This window comes from Branchiostoma floridae, chromosome 5 (genome assembly GCF_000003815.2).
Source record: "Branchiostoma floridae strain S238N-H82 chromosome 5, Bfl_VNyyK, whole genome shotgun sequence".
Taxonomy (NCBI): Eukaryota; Metazoa; Chordata; class Leptocardii; order Amphioxiformes; family Branchiostomatidae; genus Branchiostoma; species Branchiostoma floridae.
Window position 1 is genome coordinate 17,050,777 of NC_049983.1, and position 19,514 is coordinate 17,070,290.

Genomic DNA, 19,514 nt, shown 5'->3' on the forward strand with positions numbered 1-19,514 from the left:
ATGTGTGAGCTTGATTGATAAAATCGTTTAGTTTGCACATTAAATGTATCAAGGAGGTTAACTTTGTTGAAAGTATCTATACAGAGTAGGCCCCAAAATAGCGAGATACTGAAGATGTTTGTGCTCTTTGATATCCTGGCTCTTGTAAGTCTCATTTCAGGAACATAATCTAGATCTACATTTGCCTGTCACAAACAGATGCTTATTGGCATGGGATCCACACCTTTTCCTGAAGTAGTTTAGAACAAATTCTTGAAGCTTTTGTCTTGGAGGTCACGTCCATACTCGGAGATTGATAGGTTCTCACTAATCTCCAAGCAGATCCTATGGCAGCATATTAAAGATAGTATCAAAAGCTGCCAGAGGAATGAAGCTGGCCTAGAAGTGTGGCTCCCAGAGCATACACACTCCTAGCCTGACTAAAAGCAGGCCACTAGTGGCTGGCCCTAGAGTCTCCGGGAGGAGGGATTGTGTAAACACAGGCTTAATGCACTCCTGCCTTGCCTTGTAATGCACTCCTAGGCCAGCTTCACTTTTGATACTACATGTACCTTACGCTTCCATAGGATCTGCATGGAGATTAGGTTTTTGCCTCACTTTTGCAATTAAGTGTGACATTTGACAAAGATTAGAAGCACTCAGCAAAGCACAGGACACAAAAGTCAGAGTCTAAAATACTGTTACTTTATTTTCTGTAGACAAATAAACAGCAATCATCTGGAAATACAAAGTCTATTCCAGTCAACATAATCAAGTCGTCATCGCCAGACGTCTTAAGTTTCTTGGGTTCTTACAGAGATATTAAGTAGTTTTTTTGTCAGAGAAGTGAAACAATGGAGTAAACAAAACAAAACGTAAGAACTAAAACATTTCTTACATATTTTACATTGCACCAGAGCTCGACTGTTGGCTACTCTCTTTTCTAAAAAGTAGTTTCTACAATATTACATCAACAGATAGAATACCAAGTATGAAATGGCAACATTGATATCGTTTTTTTTCTACATTTAGGTAAGGTCACACACCACAAGGTGGTGCGCTTGTTTGTTCTACAGATTAAAACGCGTATTTTGTACAAGCGATAAAAATTGGAGAAAGCTCCTCGAGGAAGGATAAATAAGCCATAATACAGTAGTTTACATGAGTTTTCAGTCATGGACAAGGCGATTGCACAATAGTGGCAGTCTGCTTCATGTAATTTAGTCTTGGATATAGGAAAGGTTCATAACCAATGTTGGGATGTCGAGAAAGATGAGGTGTGTGATTTTGAAAGCAAAATATTTTATTTTTAGTACTTTGGGCTTGAATTTCGGGGTTAATTTTTGGGAAGACAATTATGCAATCTTCGTTTTATATTATCGAGAATATGGTGGCCATTCTAACTGCTTGGAATTGAAGAATGCACCTCAGAAAAAGAGCTGGCTTGTCCGGAGTCATTTTTGTAACATTAAACTTGGGTATACAACAATGGCTTGTATACAGCTGGAAATGAACTAGAGAGAGAGCGTTTACCACAATGTGCACATTTTTGGCAACAACAGAACATCAAATTACACATTCTTAACACTCAAGACAAAATTTGTTACACAATATAAACAAGAAAAAAATATAGCACCTATAGCTAGTAACAACCTCTTGGGCATTTTCTACTTATACTAACCGAAGATGGCAAAAATGTAAGGTGAATGAAGTCTTTATGGACATCGACTACTTATTACCTTTCAATATGCTGTACAGAAATAAATAAGAACACATGGATGGCACAATATTTGTGTTTGAGTATAATTATGACTGGCTACATGACACTTAAAGTAGACATAACCTATCTCATCACAGGCCAGGCAGTCAAGAAATATATGTTTTTCTCTAGCCCCCAAAATGTTAGCGTTTTGTGTAACATCATAATCAACGGCGCTTAATGCTACTCCCTATCATTTATTAATTCTACTCTTATATCTTCCCTGGCAGATTATTTCTCATATTTCTCAGTCTTGATTTTACAATCATAATTCTCATATTGTTATATTTTGCTCAATCTCGTTGTTGGGTTTCTGATTTGTTTGTAGAGCGCATATTTTAAACTCTTTTTTTTAAAAGTTCTTTGTGATGGATTTCAAATTACATTAACTGATCAGTAGATGCTACTGATAGTGGTATGAATGTCAGTGATTTACATTGTGTTAAGCCAAAGTGTTCTTAAGTCTCATTGGTCAGTACCCAATCATTGTTACGAATCATTTGATTGGTTGAGTCGATGAATTACTTGAAATGGACCAAATTTCCCAAGCTGCTTGTTCTTAGGTCCCGTAACCATATCTACTTTCCCCCCTTATTGTTTTGAGCTGTTTTTCCAAATTCAGGGTGTTCAAAACACAAGGTGAATAATTTTACTAAATGTACAACCTTTGCAGAGCTTCATGAAAAATGCTGAAGTAATGGAAAACTTTTGAAGCAAAACTTCCTTTTTTTTCCAAATTGTGTAACACTATTTCCATGTAATTTCTTGGAGAATTTTGTTGAATCTTTCAATTTCCTTCCAAGTCAAGGGATACATTTGGCTAGTAACAACCACAACAGTTTCCTATCACTGCCTCACATGTTTACAAAATATGAAAATCATCTTTACCATACGTAATATCAAATTGATGGAAACCAATTTTTCGGCCTGGCATTTGATCTGGTAAATGTATGGAGTTGGGCCGAAAAGCTGAGAGATATTGGACCTCTTCTGACAGTACCATAATATAACTGTAAACCAGTACCAGTAGACTTGCCATACTCTAGTATGAGTGGCTGTCCATCACAAAACTAAAAACTTGTACCGAGCTTCAAATGTAGTTTGACAAGTATGCGTATATATTTCATGGTAACTGATATGTGTAGGTATAGCCCAATTTTAGTGTACTACCATAGTACAGTAAGTACGATACGTTCTCGAAACCAAAATGGTACAACAAAATGGATACCAATAACTTCATTATTCAACTCTATTCAAAATTTCACTGTGAACATCACTGGCTCCAAATATCTGAGACAAAACCTTATCTAAGCCTTTAACTTCAGTTGAGAAAATTTTCAAATGTGATGGTAACAAAATTGTACATCTAAGCTGGACTTTGTTTAACCCACAATGCACCTGTACTCATGCATATTCATATCGCCATGGAGACATCAGTGTCAATGACATGGCGGGGAAAAAAATCATGTACATACTGGTAGCACATTTCATACAGAATAAGCATAGCAACTTAACATGCGAGACAGAAGTGGATACCACTTTCAACAGTCCAGAATCTACATGTATGACTGCTTGGTTTGTTTGAAGTATTTAAAAAACAATGATGTGACAGATTTGAGTTCAACTTTGGCCATTTCTGTTAGGACCAGGTTTTTAATGCAACAAGAGAACAAAGCACCTTGTGGAAACATCTCTTTTCTGTTACCCTGACAGTTTACAGGTTTTTTTCTGCTTTATTGTAATGCATTGATCACTTAGCAAAACTGGGTCTTGGGTCAAGTACAAAGGTTTATTCATCATCATTAACCACACTGAGTCCAAAGAATTTGTTTATTACAAGAAATGAATCAGATGTAATGATGTAATCTGTATTTTTGTTATATTTTGTCTGACCCTTCTGTCATATCTTGACTGAAAAGTGGCCTGCAAGTCAATTTGAGCTTTGCATGAATATTAAACAAAGTTCAAACAAGCGAGTCATACTGTAATTCCTCTTTCCAGCATATGTTACTTCTTTTAGAAGTGGACTGGATTTTTTTTGTTCCTCCTTTTACTTTCTGTGCCATCAAGCCAACAGGGAATTGGGGGGACCCTTGAATTGTGCTTTTCATCCAAACTGCTTGGCTTGTACATTGTATGTTATACCAGCACAAAGGTGACCATATATGACAAATGGACAAAGTGATACTGGACTTCAATTTAACCCTCAAATCTTTCTGCTGTAATTGCAAAATGGTGGTCTTTGCTTCCTGCATGCTTCAGCAAGGTATTTTGAGGCCCACCCCAGAGGCATTGCCAAAAATAAGGAAAGTGGGAGCAAAGACAGCCAGTCACTTTTACAGCAAAAGTAAAGGGTAAAAGAGAAGTCTTGTGTCTCTGCTTGATTTGACTTCACCAAGAACAAATAGCATATTAATATTCCTCTGAAAAATTGTGAATGACTTTCCTAACTTTTCCTCCTTTATTATACATCAGTAACAGTTGTTAGCTATATCATCTGATGTTGGTAGCCTGGAGGCGGCTTTACATTTTTAGGAGGTTTCCTAGCCTAGTGTTGGCAGACTTTAGACAGAGGCTATTGCTAAGATTGCTACCTTACTGTGGCACATCGTACAGGACACATCTCAAGATGCTGGGTTCCTGGCTACCACAAAGTTTGGTAATACCCCGTCACGTGTAGCAAAAATCGATCGGACGACGAGTCTGCGAGCTCTAAATTACGAGGAGGCATGACCCTGACGGGAAGAGGGGATCTCTGCCATTCTTCGTCGGCATCAGGGTCATGCCTCCTTGTAATTTAGAGCTCACAGACTCGTCGTCCGATTGATTTTCGCTACATGTGACGGGGTATAAGAAACAGCAGAGACTTCTTACTAGCAGGGGAATTTCAGAACCACACCAGCTTAGGACAAAAAGGAGAAATTTCTGAGGAAGTTAGGAGAAATGCTGCAACGGTTTCAAGATTTACATTTTTTCCTGCAAATAGTACTGTAATGGTATTTTAGTATCACAACAGGATTTATGCCTTTAAGAAAGTAATAAAGTTGACACAAATCAAATACCTGGCTTCTGAAACATCCCAGACTTTTCTGGACATACACAATTGCAACATGGAAACTATCAATACATCATGCATTGGAGTAACTTAGACATGTATCATGAGATGAGACAAAATATCAATCAATTGAAATAAAATTTGCTTCATGATGTTCATTGATAAACAAGTTGTTTTCAGTCAGTGACACTTGTTGGATCAAGTTTTTATATCCTAGCTGTGAATTGATTGCAAAAGTACAGAAATATAAATATCATAACTTTTTTCCTATCCTTAGCAGGTGTGTTTCCCTTCCATACCCACTAGTAGTAAGAACTCAGCGTAATGCAGCACAGTTGTCTCACACAAGGCCCCTTATTCTACATGTACTTCAGAATGTCACAAAAGAGACTCACTTTTTTTTTCAACATTATACAAAAATACTAACTTTTACCATCACAGATAAAGGTACGTGATTTAACCCCCGCCCAAACATGTTACGGAACAAAAAAGAAATTCCATCCAGTTCTGCCTGTCTGTCTTGTCGATCTGCTTCTTTTGGCTGGTTTCTCCCGTCTGTTTTTCTTTTCCTCAATCTCTCACTCTCTCGTTCTGTCGATCATGATGGCGGGTGATGTGTTGTCAGTCTTTTTTCCCGGCGTGCGACCCCTCAGAATAGCATGCTTTGTCTCCTGCCCTTGCCCACACCTGAAATACAACAGAATTTCACATTTATCTCAAGAAACTGTATTGCAACTTGACCATTTATGTCGCACCAATTCTGCATCTTGTTTTTCAATGACATCAGGATGCCGTTACTGTACAGTGTTCTCACCAGGATTTTTTTCACAGCATAGGGGCATCTTAGTACAGCAAAGCTACTTTCCAAGCAGAGGTTGGTGGGAAAAATTGTGACCTTTTCCTTTCATAATCTTTTTTTCGACCGGCCTTACGGTAAAGCAAAGCCACATGGTACGCGATGCAGGCGTGAGCATTGTAAGGGGTCTGGCGGGAATCCTCCTGAAAATTTAAAATCTTTAACCCCCTGAAACACTGTTTGTTGGTTGAAACAAAGCGTAGACCTGGACCCAAATTACAGTATAGGGGATCCAAATCACAGCATAGGGAATCCTAATCACAGCATAGGGGCCCCCTGTGCTGAAAAGGCCTGGCAAGAACACTGCTGTAGTCTTGTGTAACTAGCAAGAAAGCTGCACAATCAAGGAGTCACCAAAAAATTGGTGCAACCTTCAGTGCTACAAAAGGTGCCTGAAAATAAAATCTCTACATCCAACGTGTATAAAACATGCATTTTACAGCTGGAAAAGGTGTTCTTGGTGAAGCTGTTTTCAATGTGCATCAAATGGCAGGTGATAGAAGAATTGATTACCCATGAACTACAGGATATAATGAACTTCCTTTGCCTTTCGTTATCCATATACAATTCAACCTCTGCAACTAGACAATGGAGAATTACTTCTGGATGTTTTGAGTGACAGTTCATTCTAGTGATGCTGAAGAAAAGTGATTGATGTCAGTTGGGAGTAAATCTCCATTTTTATCCAGTTGTAGGTATTGATTTGTATTTGAATATTGATTACATTATTTCCATTTCCTAACAAAACAATTCTACATGTAGGTGGTGGCTCTCACAGAAAAAAAAGAGTGTCTGAATTGAAAGCCATGCCAAAGCGGTCCCTTGTAATGGAAAATTCTGCTGAAATTCAATATGAAATTAAGAATTAGCACATTAAACAACGTAGCTTTTTGCTCTTTCAAAATTATTGTTTAAGCATATTTTCAGCTCCTAAGCCCAAAGAATTTATGAAACGTAAAAAGCCTGCGTGTATTTCAACTTTAAGTCCATCAAATCACATGGCAAATGAAATCATACACAACCACAAACAATACAAGAAAACTTAGCAGCTAAAGCCCTTAAAGCAAGTTTACCAACTGAGAAAAAGCACATAATGATAAATGATGGCAAATGAGTCAACCTTGGAAGAGAACACTGAATCACCATCTTCTGACCGTCCGCTATACCACTGATCTGGAGATAAGTAATGGGAGCTACTTTGCCCTAGCTGTTGTAGATGGAACTGCAGGTAGTTTCCATGCACTTTGTCTAGATCTCTTTATGCTTTATAGAGAAGTAGATTGATCTGGACAAATCATGGTAGGCATCGACAGAATCTTTGCCCTAGCTCCTTGCTTTGGCCCTACCAGTTTTTGACAGAACTGCAGTCAGCAGGTGGCTTTCCATAGACATTGTCTCTTTATGAAAGCAGCCTTGTCTGTATTCCTGCCAGTGGATGTTGTTTTTCCAGGCTGTACTTACATGCAGAATATGCTGCCTGCTTTAAGAGAAACACTCATCCAGAAATGGCTGCATTGCCAATGGTAGAAGAAACGTCAGGTTGAGTACTTACAGAGTACCGTATCTGCTCGTGTTAGGCCTTGGAAGCTACCATTTTGCTCTTGTAATTTTGAATGCATTATTATGCTTTCGTGCAGCTGCATGCTGTGAAGTTACAAAGTGTGTGGATGTTACTAGAGCTACTTCTAGTGGCAAGACTGTTACATTTAGTGCTGGTTGAAATTGATGCATTCCAAAAAGATCAGGTGGCATCAAAAAAGTGGCAGCACCTCAGCATGCATGTGGTTATGCAAGACAAAAGGTGAGAGGAGTTTTGATGTAATTATAAAGCACTATCTACGCTCCAAGGATTGCTCCAGTTAGCAAGCGAGGGAGGGGTACAAGGCACTTACTTAGGTGTCTTGTTGTTTCAGGCCGGATTATTTGTTTGTTTGTTTTTCTACGGTAAGAATTCTTCACACATGCCCGGGGGCTCAGAGATGGCAGACCGGGAAGTGGGAACACGAGGCATAGTGGCTACAAGGGGGAAACACACACAGGTCAGAGGTTAGGTAGAGGTCAAGGGTTATAGGGCAAAGGGTAGGATGGGAGGTACATCATCAGGGCCAATCATCAAACAGTATACACAATACAGTCGATGGTAGCCGATCAACATAGATGTAGGTAAGGAATTCTTCGGACAAATGACACACGGAGGGACAGGTCAGAGGTGAGTATAGGTCAAAGGTTATAGGTAGAAGGTTAACAGCATGTCATGTATTACACAGAAAGGACAAGAAAAACGCAAAACAAAAAGTGTATGAAAATGGGACAAAGAGAGGAAACAAAAAGAACAGGGACAACAGAGAAATTAAGAGTTGTATCAGTTAATATACATAAAACTACCAGTAAGAACTTGGGTACCAGAAGTAAACATGTCTAGATGTTAACGTTCACCTGTTTTCTAAGGAGGGCTCGAAATGGCAGGATTCAGTCATTGACCATTCTACATGTAGCTTAGTATTAGCAAACTAAGTTTTAAACGGCTTAAATGTACATGTACTTAAGTGTATTTTCTTTAAATATAGTTGAGCTTGATCTTCAGTTTGTCTGTGTTCACACTGAAAATGTCATTCATACTAACATGGTTCATTTCAGTGGACTTATCCATACTAAAGACATGTTTACTTCTACTGCATGGTGCAATCAAAACTACATTACATGAATCTGGGCTTGTTGTTCGAAATCATGTTTTTCACAAATTCAGCTATCATTTCATCACTCAACAACCACATGTCGACATCATCAATATAATGATAAAGATAAAGAACACCGGAATACTTGTGACATCAGAAAGAGCTTTCTACTTCATAAGGAGGTGGTCTCTAGCAACATGCCTATCACATGTATGGGATGAGAGATCCAAGTGAAATGGAACAGAATTACAATTTCAAGTCATGAAGAGACATTCTCTGTAATCCGACTCAAATTTACATCCCAAAATTTTTCCTACCTTGTTTAATCCATAAAATTATGCAATAACACACATGTACATGTCAAGAGGGACTGGCACTCCACGGTTGTCATGGTAACCTACCTGATGACCCTACAGATGATGACTTGTACCCAGGATCCTTTGCCAACCTGATCTCGTCCAAAGTGAAGATGGAGGCAGCTGTGAGAAAAAGAATTTGGTGTAAGTCTGACATTTTAGCAGTCTTTCAAGATTCCTAAATCTAGAGGGAGGAAGACCTCAGGGGCTTCCAGAGTCACTCCTCTGACGTCAAGAGAAAAAGAAGAAATCTAGTCTTCCTTTAGACCTTCCCATTACTATTTCTTACAATGACTATTACATTACTCTTGCAAAAGTGGTGTGCAATGCTGCCCTAATGCTGAAGGTTTTGGTGCTGCTTTAGTCAGGCATTAGTGCCCAGGCCATCGTAATTTTGCAATCATTACCAACTGAAAACACTAATGCTGAAAATGTCAGACTAGTCCTACATTGATGCAGCACCTACAGCAAAATAGTTAGTGCCACTCTGAGGTATTGTAAATTTGTTTCTTTTCGTTGGGAAAGGAGGTTTTTGTTGTATCTCATGTTTCGAAACAATTTGTATAATTGTGATGTCAGGGTTTTGGAGTGGAGAGCTCATCACAGAAATGTTACAACAAAACTCAGTATACCATGTCAAGATAGTGATAGTAAAATAACAGAAAGGATTTAAGTGATATTTCAGATCTATACCTTTTATAGATATTGTAAGCCCAGGAGCTTTATTTTTCTAAGCTTCAAAGCTATGTTTGAAATAGCTAAAATTCATATTTTGAAAAAGAAAGCAAATGGATACAGGAGAAACACAATCATCTTCAGAAAAAAAGATTCCGAAATGATTTTCTGCTGCTGATACTCCTTGTATTCTGGTATTCTGTATATCTGTCATCAAATGTTAAAACGTTAGACTTAAATCTTACATAAGGACTATCCCTATGGACTTGCACACCAGCTCTAGTGGAGCGATCACTATTTCCCCCCACTAATAAGTAATATCTTCTTCGGATGACAAGACCAAGAAATGATGTTGTTGCGTCTTCAGGGAAATTTTCCAGAGCAGCATTTTTCCTATTGTGCATCAAACTACGCTTTCTGAATTGAGTTCAGTGGGGGGAAAATGAGTTTTCACCAAGAACTAAATGAAGGGAATTAGCAAGGGATCTAATTATGTGTATTTATACTGTTTCTTGGAAATGCCATGATTGTGCTTCAACAACGCAATCTATGTACAATTATCAGCTGTTAAAACTTTCTTTGGTAATTGGTTTGATTGGATGTTAACCCTTAAACTGCCAGTTTCAGCACTATAAAATGCTATCAGTGCCAGGGTTGGCTGCTGACCTCCAGAAAGAACCCCCGAACAAGGCCGAAGTCCCTGACTTCCGGGGTTCGTGCGCTACGTGCGCGCAAAGTTTCTACTTCGGGGGAATACGCTATCCCGGATATATCCGGGTGCGGCACACAGGACATGTATATGTGTGCCGGATATAGCCGGGTTTGGCAGTTTAAGGGTTAAAGTGAACCCTGTACGTACTGTCAGGCAGCTTGTGAATCCGCGGGCCCAGCGTGTTGAAGTACGGGTGCTTCATGGCTTCTTCTGCTGAAATTCTCCATTTGGCCTCATACTGGAATGGGGGAAGTTAAAAAAAAAGTTAAACCCTTCCCACGCCAAGATGGCGCATAGGGCGGTGCCCATCTCTGTTTCATTAGCCCTGGGCCACACACAACGCAATCACTACAGCAGGGGGCTAGTCCACTGGTAGTGGTGTGTGTTCAACTTCCATACTCTTTCCCGAATGCTGAGTGCTAAGCAGAGAAAGCAGCATGTACAGGTAAAAATTCAGATTTAAGTCTGAACAGAGGTCTATACAAACATAAGTTTTAAAAAGTAAATAGTAGAGCGGACTCATTCCTCAGTTAATCGACATCTGTCACACCACAGTCGTCCCTCAGTAAAACATCTTGAGCCACAAAGTTCCTATTTAGAATTTCTATTCAGTTTTAAAACGTCATACTCAGAAGACACACACACACACACACACACACATAGCATTTCAGTTGTTCTTTTTCAAATTTGAAATAAATGCTTAACTGGGTGATCAAAATGAAAGTCTGAAGGGAAAGTCTGTATGTTTGTCAACACAGTTTCATAGTCTGATTCAATTTTTCTCATGTTCACTTTTTTTTGCAATTTTCTAGTATTCATGCATTAAGTGACACTTGACTGCCATGTGTGTATTATGTTTAAAAAAGAGATATAGTGTTATTCAAACCCGAATTGTAAATAATTTGAATGTGGAAAATATGTTTGTTTTTTTACACTGTGTACAGTGAAAGACCATCATTCTATCATTAACACTGTAAGAAACTGTACATACCTGTAGCAGCTTTGATGCCAAGTCTTGGCCATCAGCTTCAAGTCTGCAACAACATGGACAAAAGGGTTTCATTGTACTTTGTTGATCGCATTGAAATTATTCAATCATATGGTTAATACAATTATCCATGCATCTCTTCAGTAAGGTGAGACAATACAACTGAAACGTACTACAGATTACAACAATGAGATAAGGTGTTAAGTGTGTGATCTGTTCCTACATGTGATCGGTGTTCAGCACCAAGGATAACCCTGTTGGTATTGTGTAGAGGGTGTTCAGCCCCAAGGACAGACCTGTTCCTGTATGTGGATTATGTTCAGAACCAGAGACAGACCTATCCCTAAGTGTTGATGGTGTTCAGCACCAAGGACAGACGTGTTCCTTTGAAAGGATAGTGTTCGGGACCGAGGACAGACCTGTACCTATGTGTTGATAGTGTTCAGCACCAAGGACAGACCTGTTTCCATGTGTATACTGACATCACAATAAAACTAGCATTTAGTACTTAGTACTAGTGAAAATAAAAGTTCAATGCCTTCCCCCCTCCCCACTGACCTTGGTGCAAGGTTAACCAGCGGTTCTGGTTCGTAGTGTGGGAAGTTGAACATGAGGAAGTCTTCATAGAGATGTCACAGTAAAACTAGCATTTAGTACTTAGAACTAGTGAGCATAAAATTTAAATGACCGCCCTTACCTTGGTGCAAGGTTAACCAGCGGTTCTGGCTCGTAGTGTGGGAAGTTGTACATGAGGAAGTCTTCATTCGTCATGGCGCCCGGCCACGTCTCTGCTGCTGGCGTGCCCAGCGTCTTGAAGATCAGGTGAAGCTCGTCTTCCACCGTCGACCCCGGGAACAACGGTCGCCCCGCTGACATCTCGTAGAATATACACCCTACGCCCCTGGAACAGGAGACAACATTTCCACTGTCAGCTGCTTCTTCATTCATTCATTCACTCAGTCATGCACTCACTCATTCTCATTCACTCATGCAATTTCATCATTTATCCATCCATCCTACCATTTATTCATCAATCTTCATCCAATCATATACTAATACATCCTTCCAATCATCCATATGCACATCCATCCATCTACCCAACCACCTATCTATCCTATCGTTTTCATGATAATTTCCTTATCATTTTTCACAGCTAGCAAAATGCCTTTCATTTCTGTCATGTCTGCAAACCCAGACAAAGTGTGTTACCAAAACTCCAACCATGAAGCCTGAGAAGCTATATGGTACCAGTTAATCAGGCTGATAGTGTAATACCTAAAGGCAAGACTACTCAAGTTTTACTGCATGGGATCACTCAATGATATAGCTGGGCACCGTCGTGAGCATTTCACTCTTAGCATTTCACTCTTAGCAAAAACTCAACTTGTAAGGTGCATATTCCATTCATTGATGTTTGCAACCTTACATCTTTACAATCAAACCTTTAGGGAATCTGTTCTTGCAAATATTACCATTTCTTGTGCCTTGAAAGTCATGTTATTGAATTTGTTACTTTGATTGTTAATTTGTAAAATTTCCTAGTAGTAGTTTGAGGTCTCAGTTACTGAAAACAATATTACTTACCACATGTCGATAGGGGTGGAGTATTCTGTGGAACCTAACAACACATCAGGAGGTCTATACCTGGGGGAGGGAGGAAGAAAAAGTCAAAATACAAAAGCACTCAAAGAGCAAACCTATACACAGATACATGGACATGTGCATGAAGGTAGGTTCCTGAAATGTTACATGTTCTTTATGAGATCAATTCTCATAATATCCCCATGTATACTAGGACTGCCCCACTTAAAGGGTGGACTTGAAGAGGTCTACTAATGCATACTGCAGATATCCAGACATGTTTAAAAAAAGTTGCAACAAGAAAAATATTTCTTTAAGTGTCAGTGGTGATTCAGGTAATGTTACATTGCCAAGCACAGAAAAAAGAAAAAAAAACACCTTGATTTATTCCAAACAAAAAATCTTATGAGGTAATTTGAGGTACAACTGTACTACATAAATGATGTCACATTCTACATGTAGATTGAATAGCACTTACACAAATGTGGAGGCAGCAATACAGAATTCATTAAAAAACACAGACCTAAGCCTCTTACTAATAGATTTTCTCTTGGAGGATCCTCTCATGTTTTCAGTGATAGGACATTTGATCTACTTTTCTCACTTAAGAGGATTAGTAAGATATTTATAGCTTAAGTTTGTCTGTGAATGCTTCTTATTCATGTACAAGTGCCAATTACCTAAAGCACATTCCCACCATTAAAAAAAAAGATTCCATGGCGCTCAAAGTCCAGGATATTGAATTTTCTATCCTTTAATCCCCTTGGTTGAGAGCTTCAATCCATCCGCTCAACACTTTCTACCTCCTTCTTAATGACTGACAGTTCTCTCACGTACTTCTTGTTTTCCACCGTCCCCCCGTGACCGCCGGCCAACTTCAATGTCTCTCCGTGAGTGAGCAGCGAAAATTACATGCTTTAGACGTGATACCCGAAGGCTTAGTTTGCGAAGGGCGGCTGCTCAAGGCGTAAGCCTCGCGCCTCTGATCACAGCGAGTGAGATATCTGTCACTGATATCTTTTCCTACATTAAAGGAATTTCAAACCAGGCTCGCTGTAATTGCAAATCTAAAACCAAGTGGTGAGCGCAGCTTTCCATGCATACTGTAGTTGTGAAATATTTGCAGTGGGTCTAGTCTGCAAACACATAATATTACTTTGTCATTAGGCGTTTTGATAGGATTTTATTATAGGGAGTCCAAATTTTTTGGCAAGTCACAGTTAGTCACAGGCACCCATCTTTGATGGTGCAGAGTTTTTTGAGAATTCTAAATTAAAATGGTGCATTCTAAGGTATCCTGAGGGGCAAAATTACTGTGACTGTCTTCTACTGTGACCAAAAATTACCTAATGGCATCCTTTGTCAACCAGAATTTCATGCTTGTCAGAGGTTATGCTCCCAGTGTAAAGGCGTCTAGTGCGTCCAATTTCTTGTTATTTTGAGAAAAGGGCATCCAGATGACGCTGTGATGCCTGCCTGGCTAAAAGCCTGCTTGTCATACATTGGAATAAATGGTACAGTAGCTTCGACTGCAATCTCAAAACGTTCACATTGAGAATGCAAACTTTTCTCTTCAGAATCTACATAATTCATTAGGTACAAAATTGATTCCCTGAGAACTTGAAATAACTTACAGTACACACAGCAAGGAGCTCAATTTCTTTTTTCAAATTGTCCCAATTTGTTCAGAGTACATTGATCATTGTCGCAGTGATAAAGGGTGATTGCATTGGAGTCTTAAAAACATAAAACATCAGCTTCAGCGATTATCCATAAAGTTTTACTGCCGTACAACCTGAGCCAAGAAGTCATACATGTAATACAAAGAGACTTGATCAAGTTTTCCATGCTCCGTGCTGAAAGATGTACTTTGAAGCACTAAATGTAGTTATTCACATCCGAATTACTGACCCGAGCACTTTGGGCTGATTACCTACATGTCTAATGATTGCGGAGAGGCACGCATCGCTGATGAAAGCCATAGCCCCACATTCAGACCACCAGATTCAATTAGGGTAAAAGGAATGCACCGCCACAAGAGATTTCACCGATCTATGCTCAAGTTCACGTAACATGTCTACGTGCCAAAGACAATTAACAGGAAGGCCGACTACCAATTCCTTCCTTTTTACAGCTCCTACACATTAATGCGATCGAAGTCCGAGCCTTTCAAATGCAAGAATTAGAAGTTTGCCAACCAGCGAGCGAGCCAAATTTGATTTGATTACAACCATTGTGGTCGCATCTTTGGCGAACAGCCTTCTTCAAAACCGGAACATGCTAGCCCTTTTGAATGGATGTTGACTCGCATGACGTTATGTGAATAATACATTTGGATACCTGAACTTTGCTTGTAAGATTCCAAAGCTAATGCATTCAATCGTACTAAAATGCTTGTACAGGTTTCACATACTCAATTTTTGTGATTAACTCTCCATAACATGACACAACTATGAATTAGTTTTCAGCGTATCAGTACTGCACTATGGAACTCATACCATCGCAAATTTAAAACACAGCAAAAAAATTTCCTACTGCAAAATTATGACAATGTATAAATTTTCCGTTGTATTACTGTGCACTATACTCTATAGTCACAAACTTAAAACACTGCAGAAACCTACTTTCCTACAGCAAAATTATTCCCCGCAGAAATGAAACTAATGCCAAAGGATTGTTTACTTTATGTCTTGACCTGCCAAGTATGAGGTCCACAGTTTGGGGGATGTTATCTTTCAATGCATAAAAGCTACACCATCCCACAATGCCGAAGGCAGTTTCTGCTTTTTACAACATGCCCAGCTGGTTTGCATGGTGTTATGGCGCTTTTAAGGGACTTTTACGGCACTTTCATGACAGAATAATGTGCTAAGTGGCTAAAAACTGCAAGCTCTTAGGCTTGGGTTGGCACATGTACATGTATATTATATAAATTTTCCTGTTCAAGTTTGGATCTGTCAGAGCCTTACATAAACACAAACTGTAAAGTACAGAAATCTCCTCTGGCCCCATCGAATGTGATACTACAAAGCAGATACAGTAAAGGTAAAAACTTACCATAATGTGACGACTTCATTGGAATATGTCTTGGTTGGCACTGATTTGGCTCTTGCCAGACCTGAGGAAAGATTGAATACAACCTTTCAGTGTTACTGCACACATGATATCTTCATATCAGTAACCCTACCACAGTACAATCAACGCTGTCAATATGAGGATTCTTTAAACTAATCTCCCTGCTAAGACAGTTTATAGCATCATTTACAAATTGGTTATGGCACAGATTAGGCAGCAGAGTTAAGGTGAAGTTACATAGTATAGAGCTACTGTATAGCTACTCTTTATCATTTCATTTATTTCCTTTGTTGTGCCACCATGTTTGAAACAGAGCATAAACTATAAAACCGATAGTGATTGACTGATGGATAGAGTAAGTGAGTGAGTGACAGTGAGTAAGAGTGAGTGTGAGTAGGTGAGTGATTGAGTGTGATTGAGTATGAGTGATTGAATAAATGGGTGACTGACTGACTGAGTGAGAAGGTGATTAAAATGATACTTGAATAAAGAATGTTAACCGAAGTCTGCCAGCTTGAATGAGTGAGTGAGTGCGTGAATGAGTGAGTGAGTGCGTGAATGAGTGAGTGAGTGCATGAGTGAGTGAGTGAGTGAGTGAGTTAGTGAGTGAGTGAGTGCGTGATCTAAGACTTAGTGATACTTGAAGAAAGAATGTTTACCAAAGTCTGCTAGCTTGAGTGGCAGTAAGTAGCTGTTTGAGTGAGTGACTGAATGAATGAGTGACTCAATAAATGAGTGACTGAATGAGTGACTGGGTGATTTAAGTGAAGAAAGAATGTTTACCGAAGTCTGCCAGCTTGAGCTCTCCCTTCTCGTTGATGAGGAGGTTCTGTGGCTTCAAGTCTCGGTGCAGGATTCGTCTCCTGTGACAATAATTTAACCCTCGTAGCAACTGGTACAAAAATAACTGTGGGGAGAGACACAAATCAGAGATGAGTTCACGGTTATATAAGTCAACTAAAAAGTCAAGACAAAATTTTAACATTACACTATAACCATAGCTCTGACTTGTTACTGATAATATGTGGCAAGGTGGTACAGATGGCGAGGTGTTTAGGCTTGTTGGCTTATAACCTAACCTAACCTTACAGTCTTACACAGCTTGTACTTAAACTGATAAAAACTGTTATCCAAAAATCATTATAAGGCGGTTCACCAGTTATGCAAAACAGAGAAACAAACTTTTCGTCTGACATGTTTTCAGATTGTTATGCATAACACTAACATTTTCCCTATATGACAGTTGTTATATATACTAAATTGTCTATATACTGCCACTCGAGGCCGGATGGACTCGACTTAAGCAGCAAGCAAATTTATGAAATCATGACCCTGAACTTGAGGCTTGTACTAACCTTAACATTTGTCATACTCATTATATTCCCACAGTCATCCATATATTGTTTCAAGTCCTTCTCCTGCAATGGAAAGAAAGAATGGAATTAAGAAACAACACTGACACTAAATCAGATATAAGACACGGCAAGTTACATAAGTAAGTCTTTTTAAATGTACTTTCTGGGAATTGTGTCTGAGATTGCTTTCCGGGAATTTTGTCTGAGAGTTATGTAGCTTGTAAAGCCTGCTTGAAACAATGACACAAAGGCCATGCAACATTGCATAATACATGTACAGAAATTACAAATGTAAGCTATAACATTATGCAATCTTTTGAAATAGCCCATCAAGCACCGGGATGATAATGGAATTTGGCATTCTGCCACGCAAGGCTTATCAAAAGACGCCACAAGAAAGATATGCGGAGAAGTTGCTGCCAATTACTAAGAGAAAAGACTGGTGCACGCCCTTAAATTTTCTCCACCATTATCATTATGTTTTTACCCTTCCAGGGCCCTCTGCACCAGTAAAAGAGACAATTTAACAAACTCCAGTTGGGCTTCTGACAAACACGGCGTTCACAAATTTGCCACGACTATGTGAGCACATGAAGCCTTTCATGTAGTCATCATCTAGCTTTCCTCTCACGTATCTAAAATTTGAGTTCCCACGCTTCCACTTTCTTCTTCAAAAGACTGGCTCTGAACGCAGCGTGCAATCAATTCTACTTTCAGCAGAACTGCAGGGACCGTTCCATTATATCTGTGTGAGTTTCCTTGAGCTCCATCGATAAGAAAACATTTTAATTAAGACCTATATAACCGCCTCCAGACTCCAATTTGACGACTCACGTTTTGCGAGCAAATTGTGGTCGTGTATTAGAATCCATTTCACCAATGGAGATTTATATCTACTGTAAAAATAGTTTTTACATCAGAGCTTCACACGCATGTAACGATTTTGACATAAGAACAAAAATTTAACAGTTTAATAGTTTGAAAAATTCAAAAGGCACTTACCAAATATTCAAAAACGAGCGTGAGAGACTTCTCTGTATGGATGATGTCATGTAGAGTTACTATGTTGGCATGCTTCAAGTCTTTCAAAAGGGAGACTGAAAATAAGAAGGTAACAACATACATGTAAGACAGCCATCAGAGAGCTCAGGCACACTGACAAAGTTTCACCATACATGTCTGTAAAATGTACTTCTCTTTGAATTAAAAAAACTCCACAAAGCACAAGCATGCATAACAATTACTGAGGGGGCAAATAGACAAGTTAGAGTAATATGTCTTCTTCGATAATTGCTGTGCTAGACAGCCAATAAGAAGTTCTTGTACATGTGAGAAGTGCGCTTCTCTTTGGTGGTGTCGTTAAAAATTCCACCAAACCAAAGCGTACAATTTCAGCAGAGGACAATTAATAGAGAGTAATAGGTACCCCTGACTATAGAGGTGTCCCTTAAGGCTCCCTCCTTGTGCCTTCTCTAATTGCTGTGCTAAACACGAATAACATTCACTTGGCACTCAAACAAAACTTCATGTAAGAGGTTTTTCTCTTTGATGTTTTTCGTTAGAACTTCAACAAAGCACAAGCATACATAGCAATTCCTGCAGAAGGCAATAACAGCCTGACAAGAGTAATGGGTAGTCTTCCCTATTCAGGTATCCCTCAATACTCTATTCTAGGTCTCTAATCGCTGAGCTAGACAGCCAACAGAAAACTTTGGCATACATGAACTAACAAAATTCCATGTATATGTAAGAAATGTATAATCTATTATCATATAGCCAGATGGAGTTGGCCAATCAGAGGCCCCCATTTCCCATGGGTTATCAGGCAGTAACCTCAAAAGTGGTCGGTTATTCTAATAACCGACCACTTTTTGGACCGCACCATTATACAGGGGACAGTCATGAATTTTTTTTGTACTGTTGTTTGTGTGTAAACCATGCATAACTGTCAGAAATATTATGATTGATTGGTTATGTTAATTAGGGCTCCACATGGGGAATATAGGGATACTTGAAAAGGAATTATGCTGATTTTACACATTTTCATTATGGCTTTCTAACGTGATTAAGCCGGTACCTTCCTAAATCACTTCATATATACGTACTTTGTCGTGCCCAAGTGAAAAGGCTCTGCATGGGGGGTACCAGGACTCCACTTAATACATGTAGTTTGTATTGCAAATAAGCCACATGTTGATGCTGATATGCTATCTCACAAACAGATGATTAGTTAGAATTATTACTTAAATGATGATGAAATAGTTTAATGTTTGTATTATATATAGACTCTATTGTACAATATATATATTGCAAATGTATTTTTATGTAATGTATTAAAGTGTTTATTTGTTATAAATGAATTTGTGTGACATAACTGTCAGTTGGATAGGCTATATGATAATAACGTTAATGCCCCGCCTTATCCTCGGTGTATATGGTGAGATAATC

At 39.0% G+C, this 19,514-nt stretch overlaps 1 protein-coding gene across 1 annotated transcript in view; it reads right to left on the reverse strand.

Annotated features, from left to right (window-relative positions):
• Positions 1 to 662: 662 nt before the first annotated feature.
• Positions 663 to 19,514, reverse strand: part of LOC118415679 (cyclin-dependent kinase 17-like) — a 99,633-nt gene continuing 80,781 nt past the window's right edge. The window contains exons 13-23 of the mRNA XM_035820412.1: positions 18,069 to 18,163; positions 17,067 to 17,129; positions 16,495 to 16,618; positions 15,694 to 15,754; positions 12,640 to 12,699; positions 11,753 to 11,956; positions 11,059 to 11,101; positions 10,215 to 10,305; positions 8,726 to 8,803; positions 7,542 to 7,665; positions 663 to 5,480 (exon numbers count right to left, since the gene is read on the reverse strand). Coding sequence (XP_035676305.1) covers positions 7,589 to 7,665; positions 8,726 to 8,803; positions 10,215 to 10,305; positions 11,059 to 11,101; positions 11,753 to 11,956; positions 12,640 to 12,699; positions 15,694 to 15,754; positions 16,495 to 16,618; positions 17,067 to 17,129; positions 18,069 to 18,163 — 896 coding nt within the window. The 3' untranslated portion in view covers positions 663 to 5,480; positions 7,542 to 7,588. The remainder of the gene's footprint in view (positions 5,481 to 7,541; positions 7,666 to 8,725; positions 8,804 to 10,214; positions 10,306 to 11,058; positions 11,102 to 11,752; positions 11,957 to 12,639; positions 12,700 to 15,693; positions 15,755 to 16,494; positions 16,619 to 17,066; positions 17,130 to 18,068; positions 18,164 to 19,514) is intronic.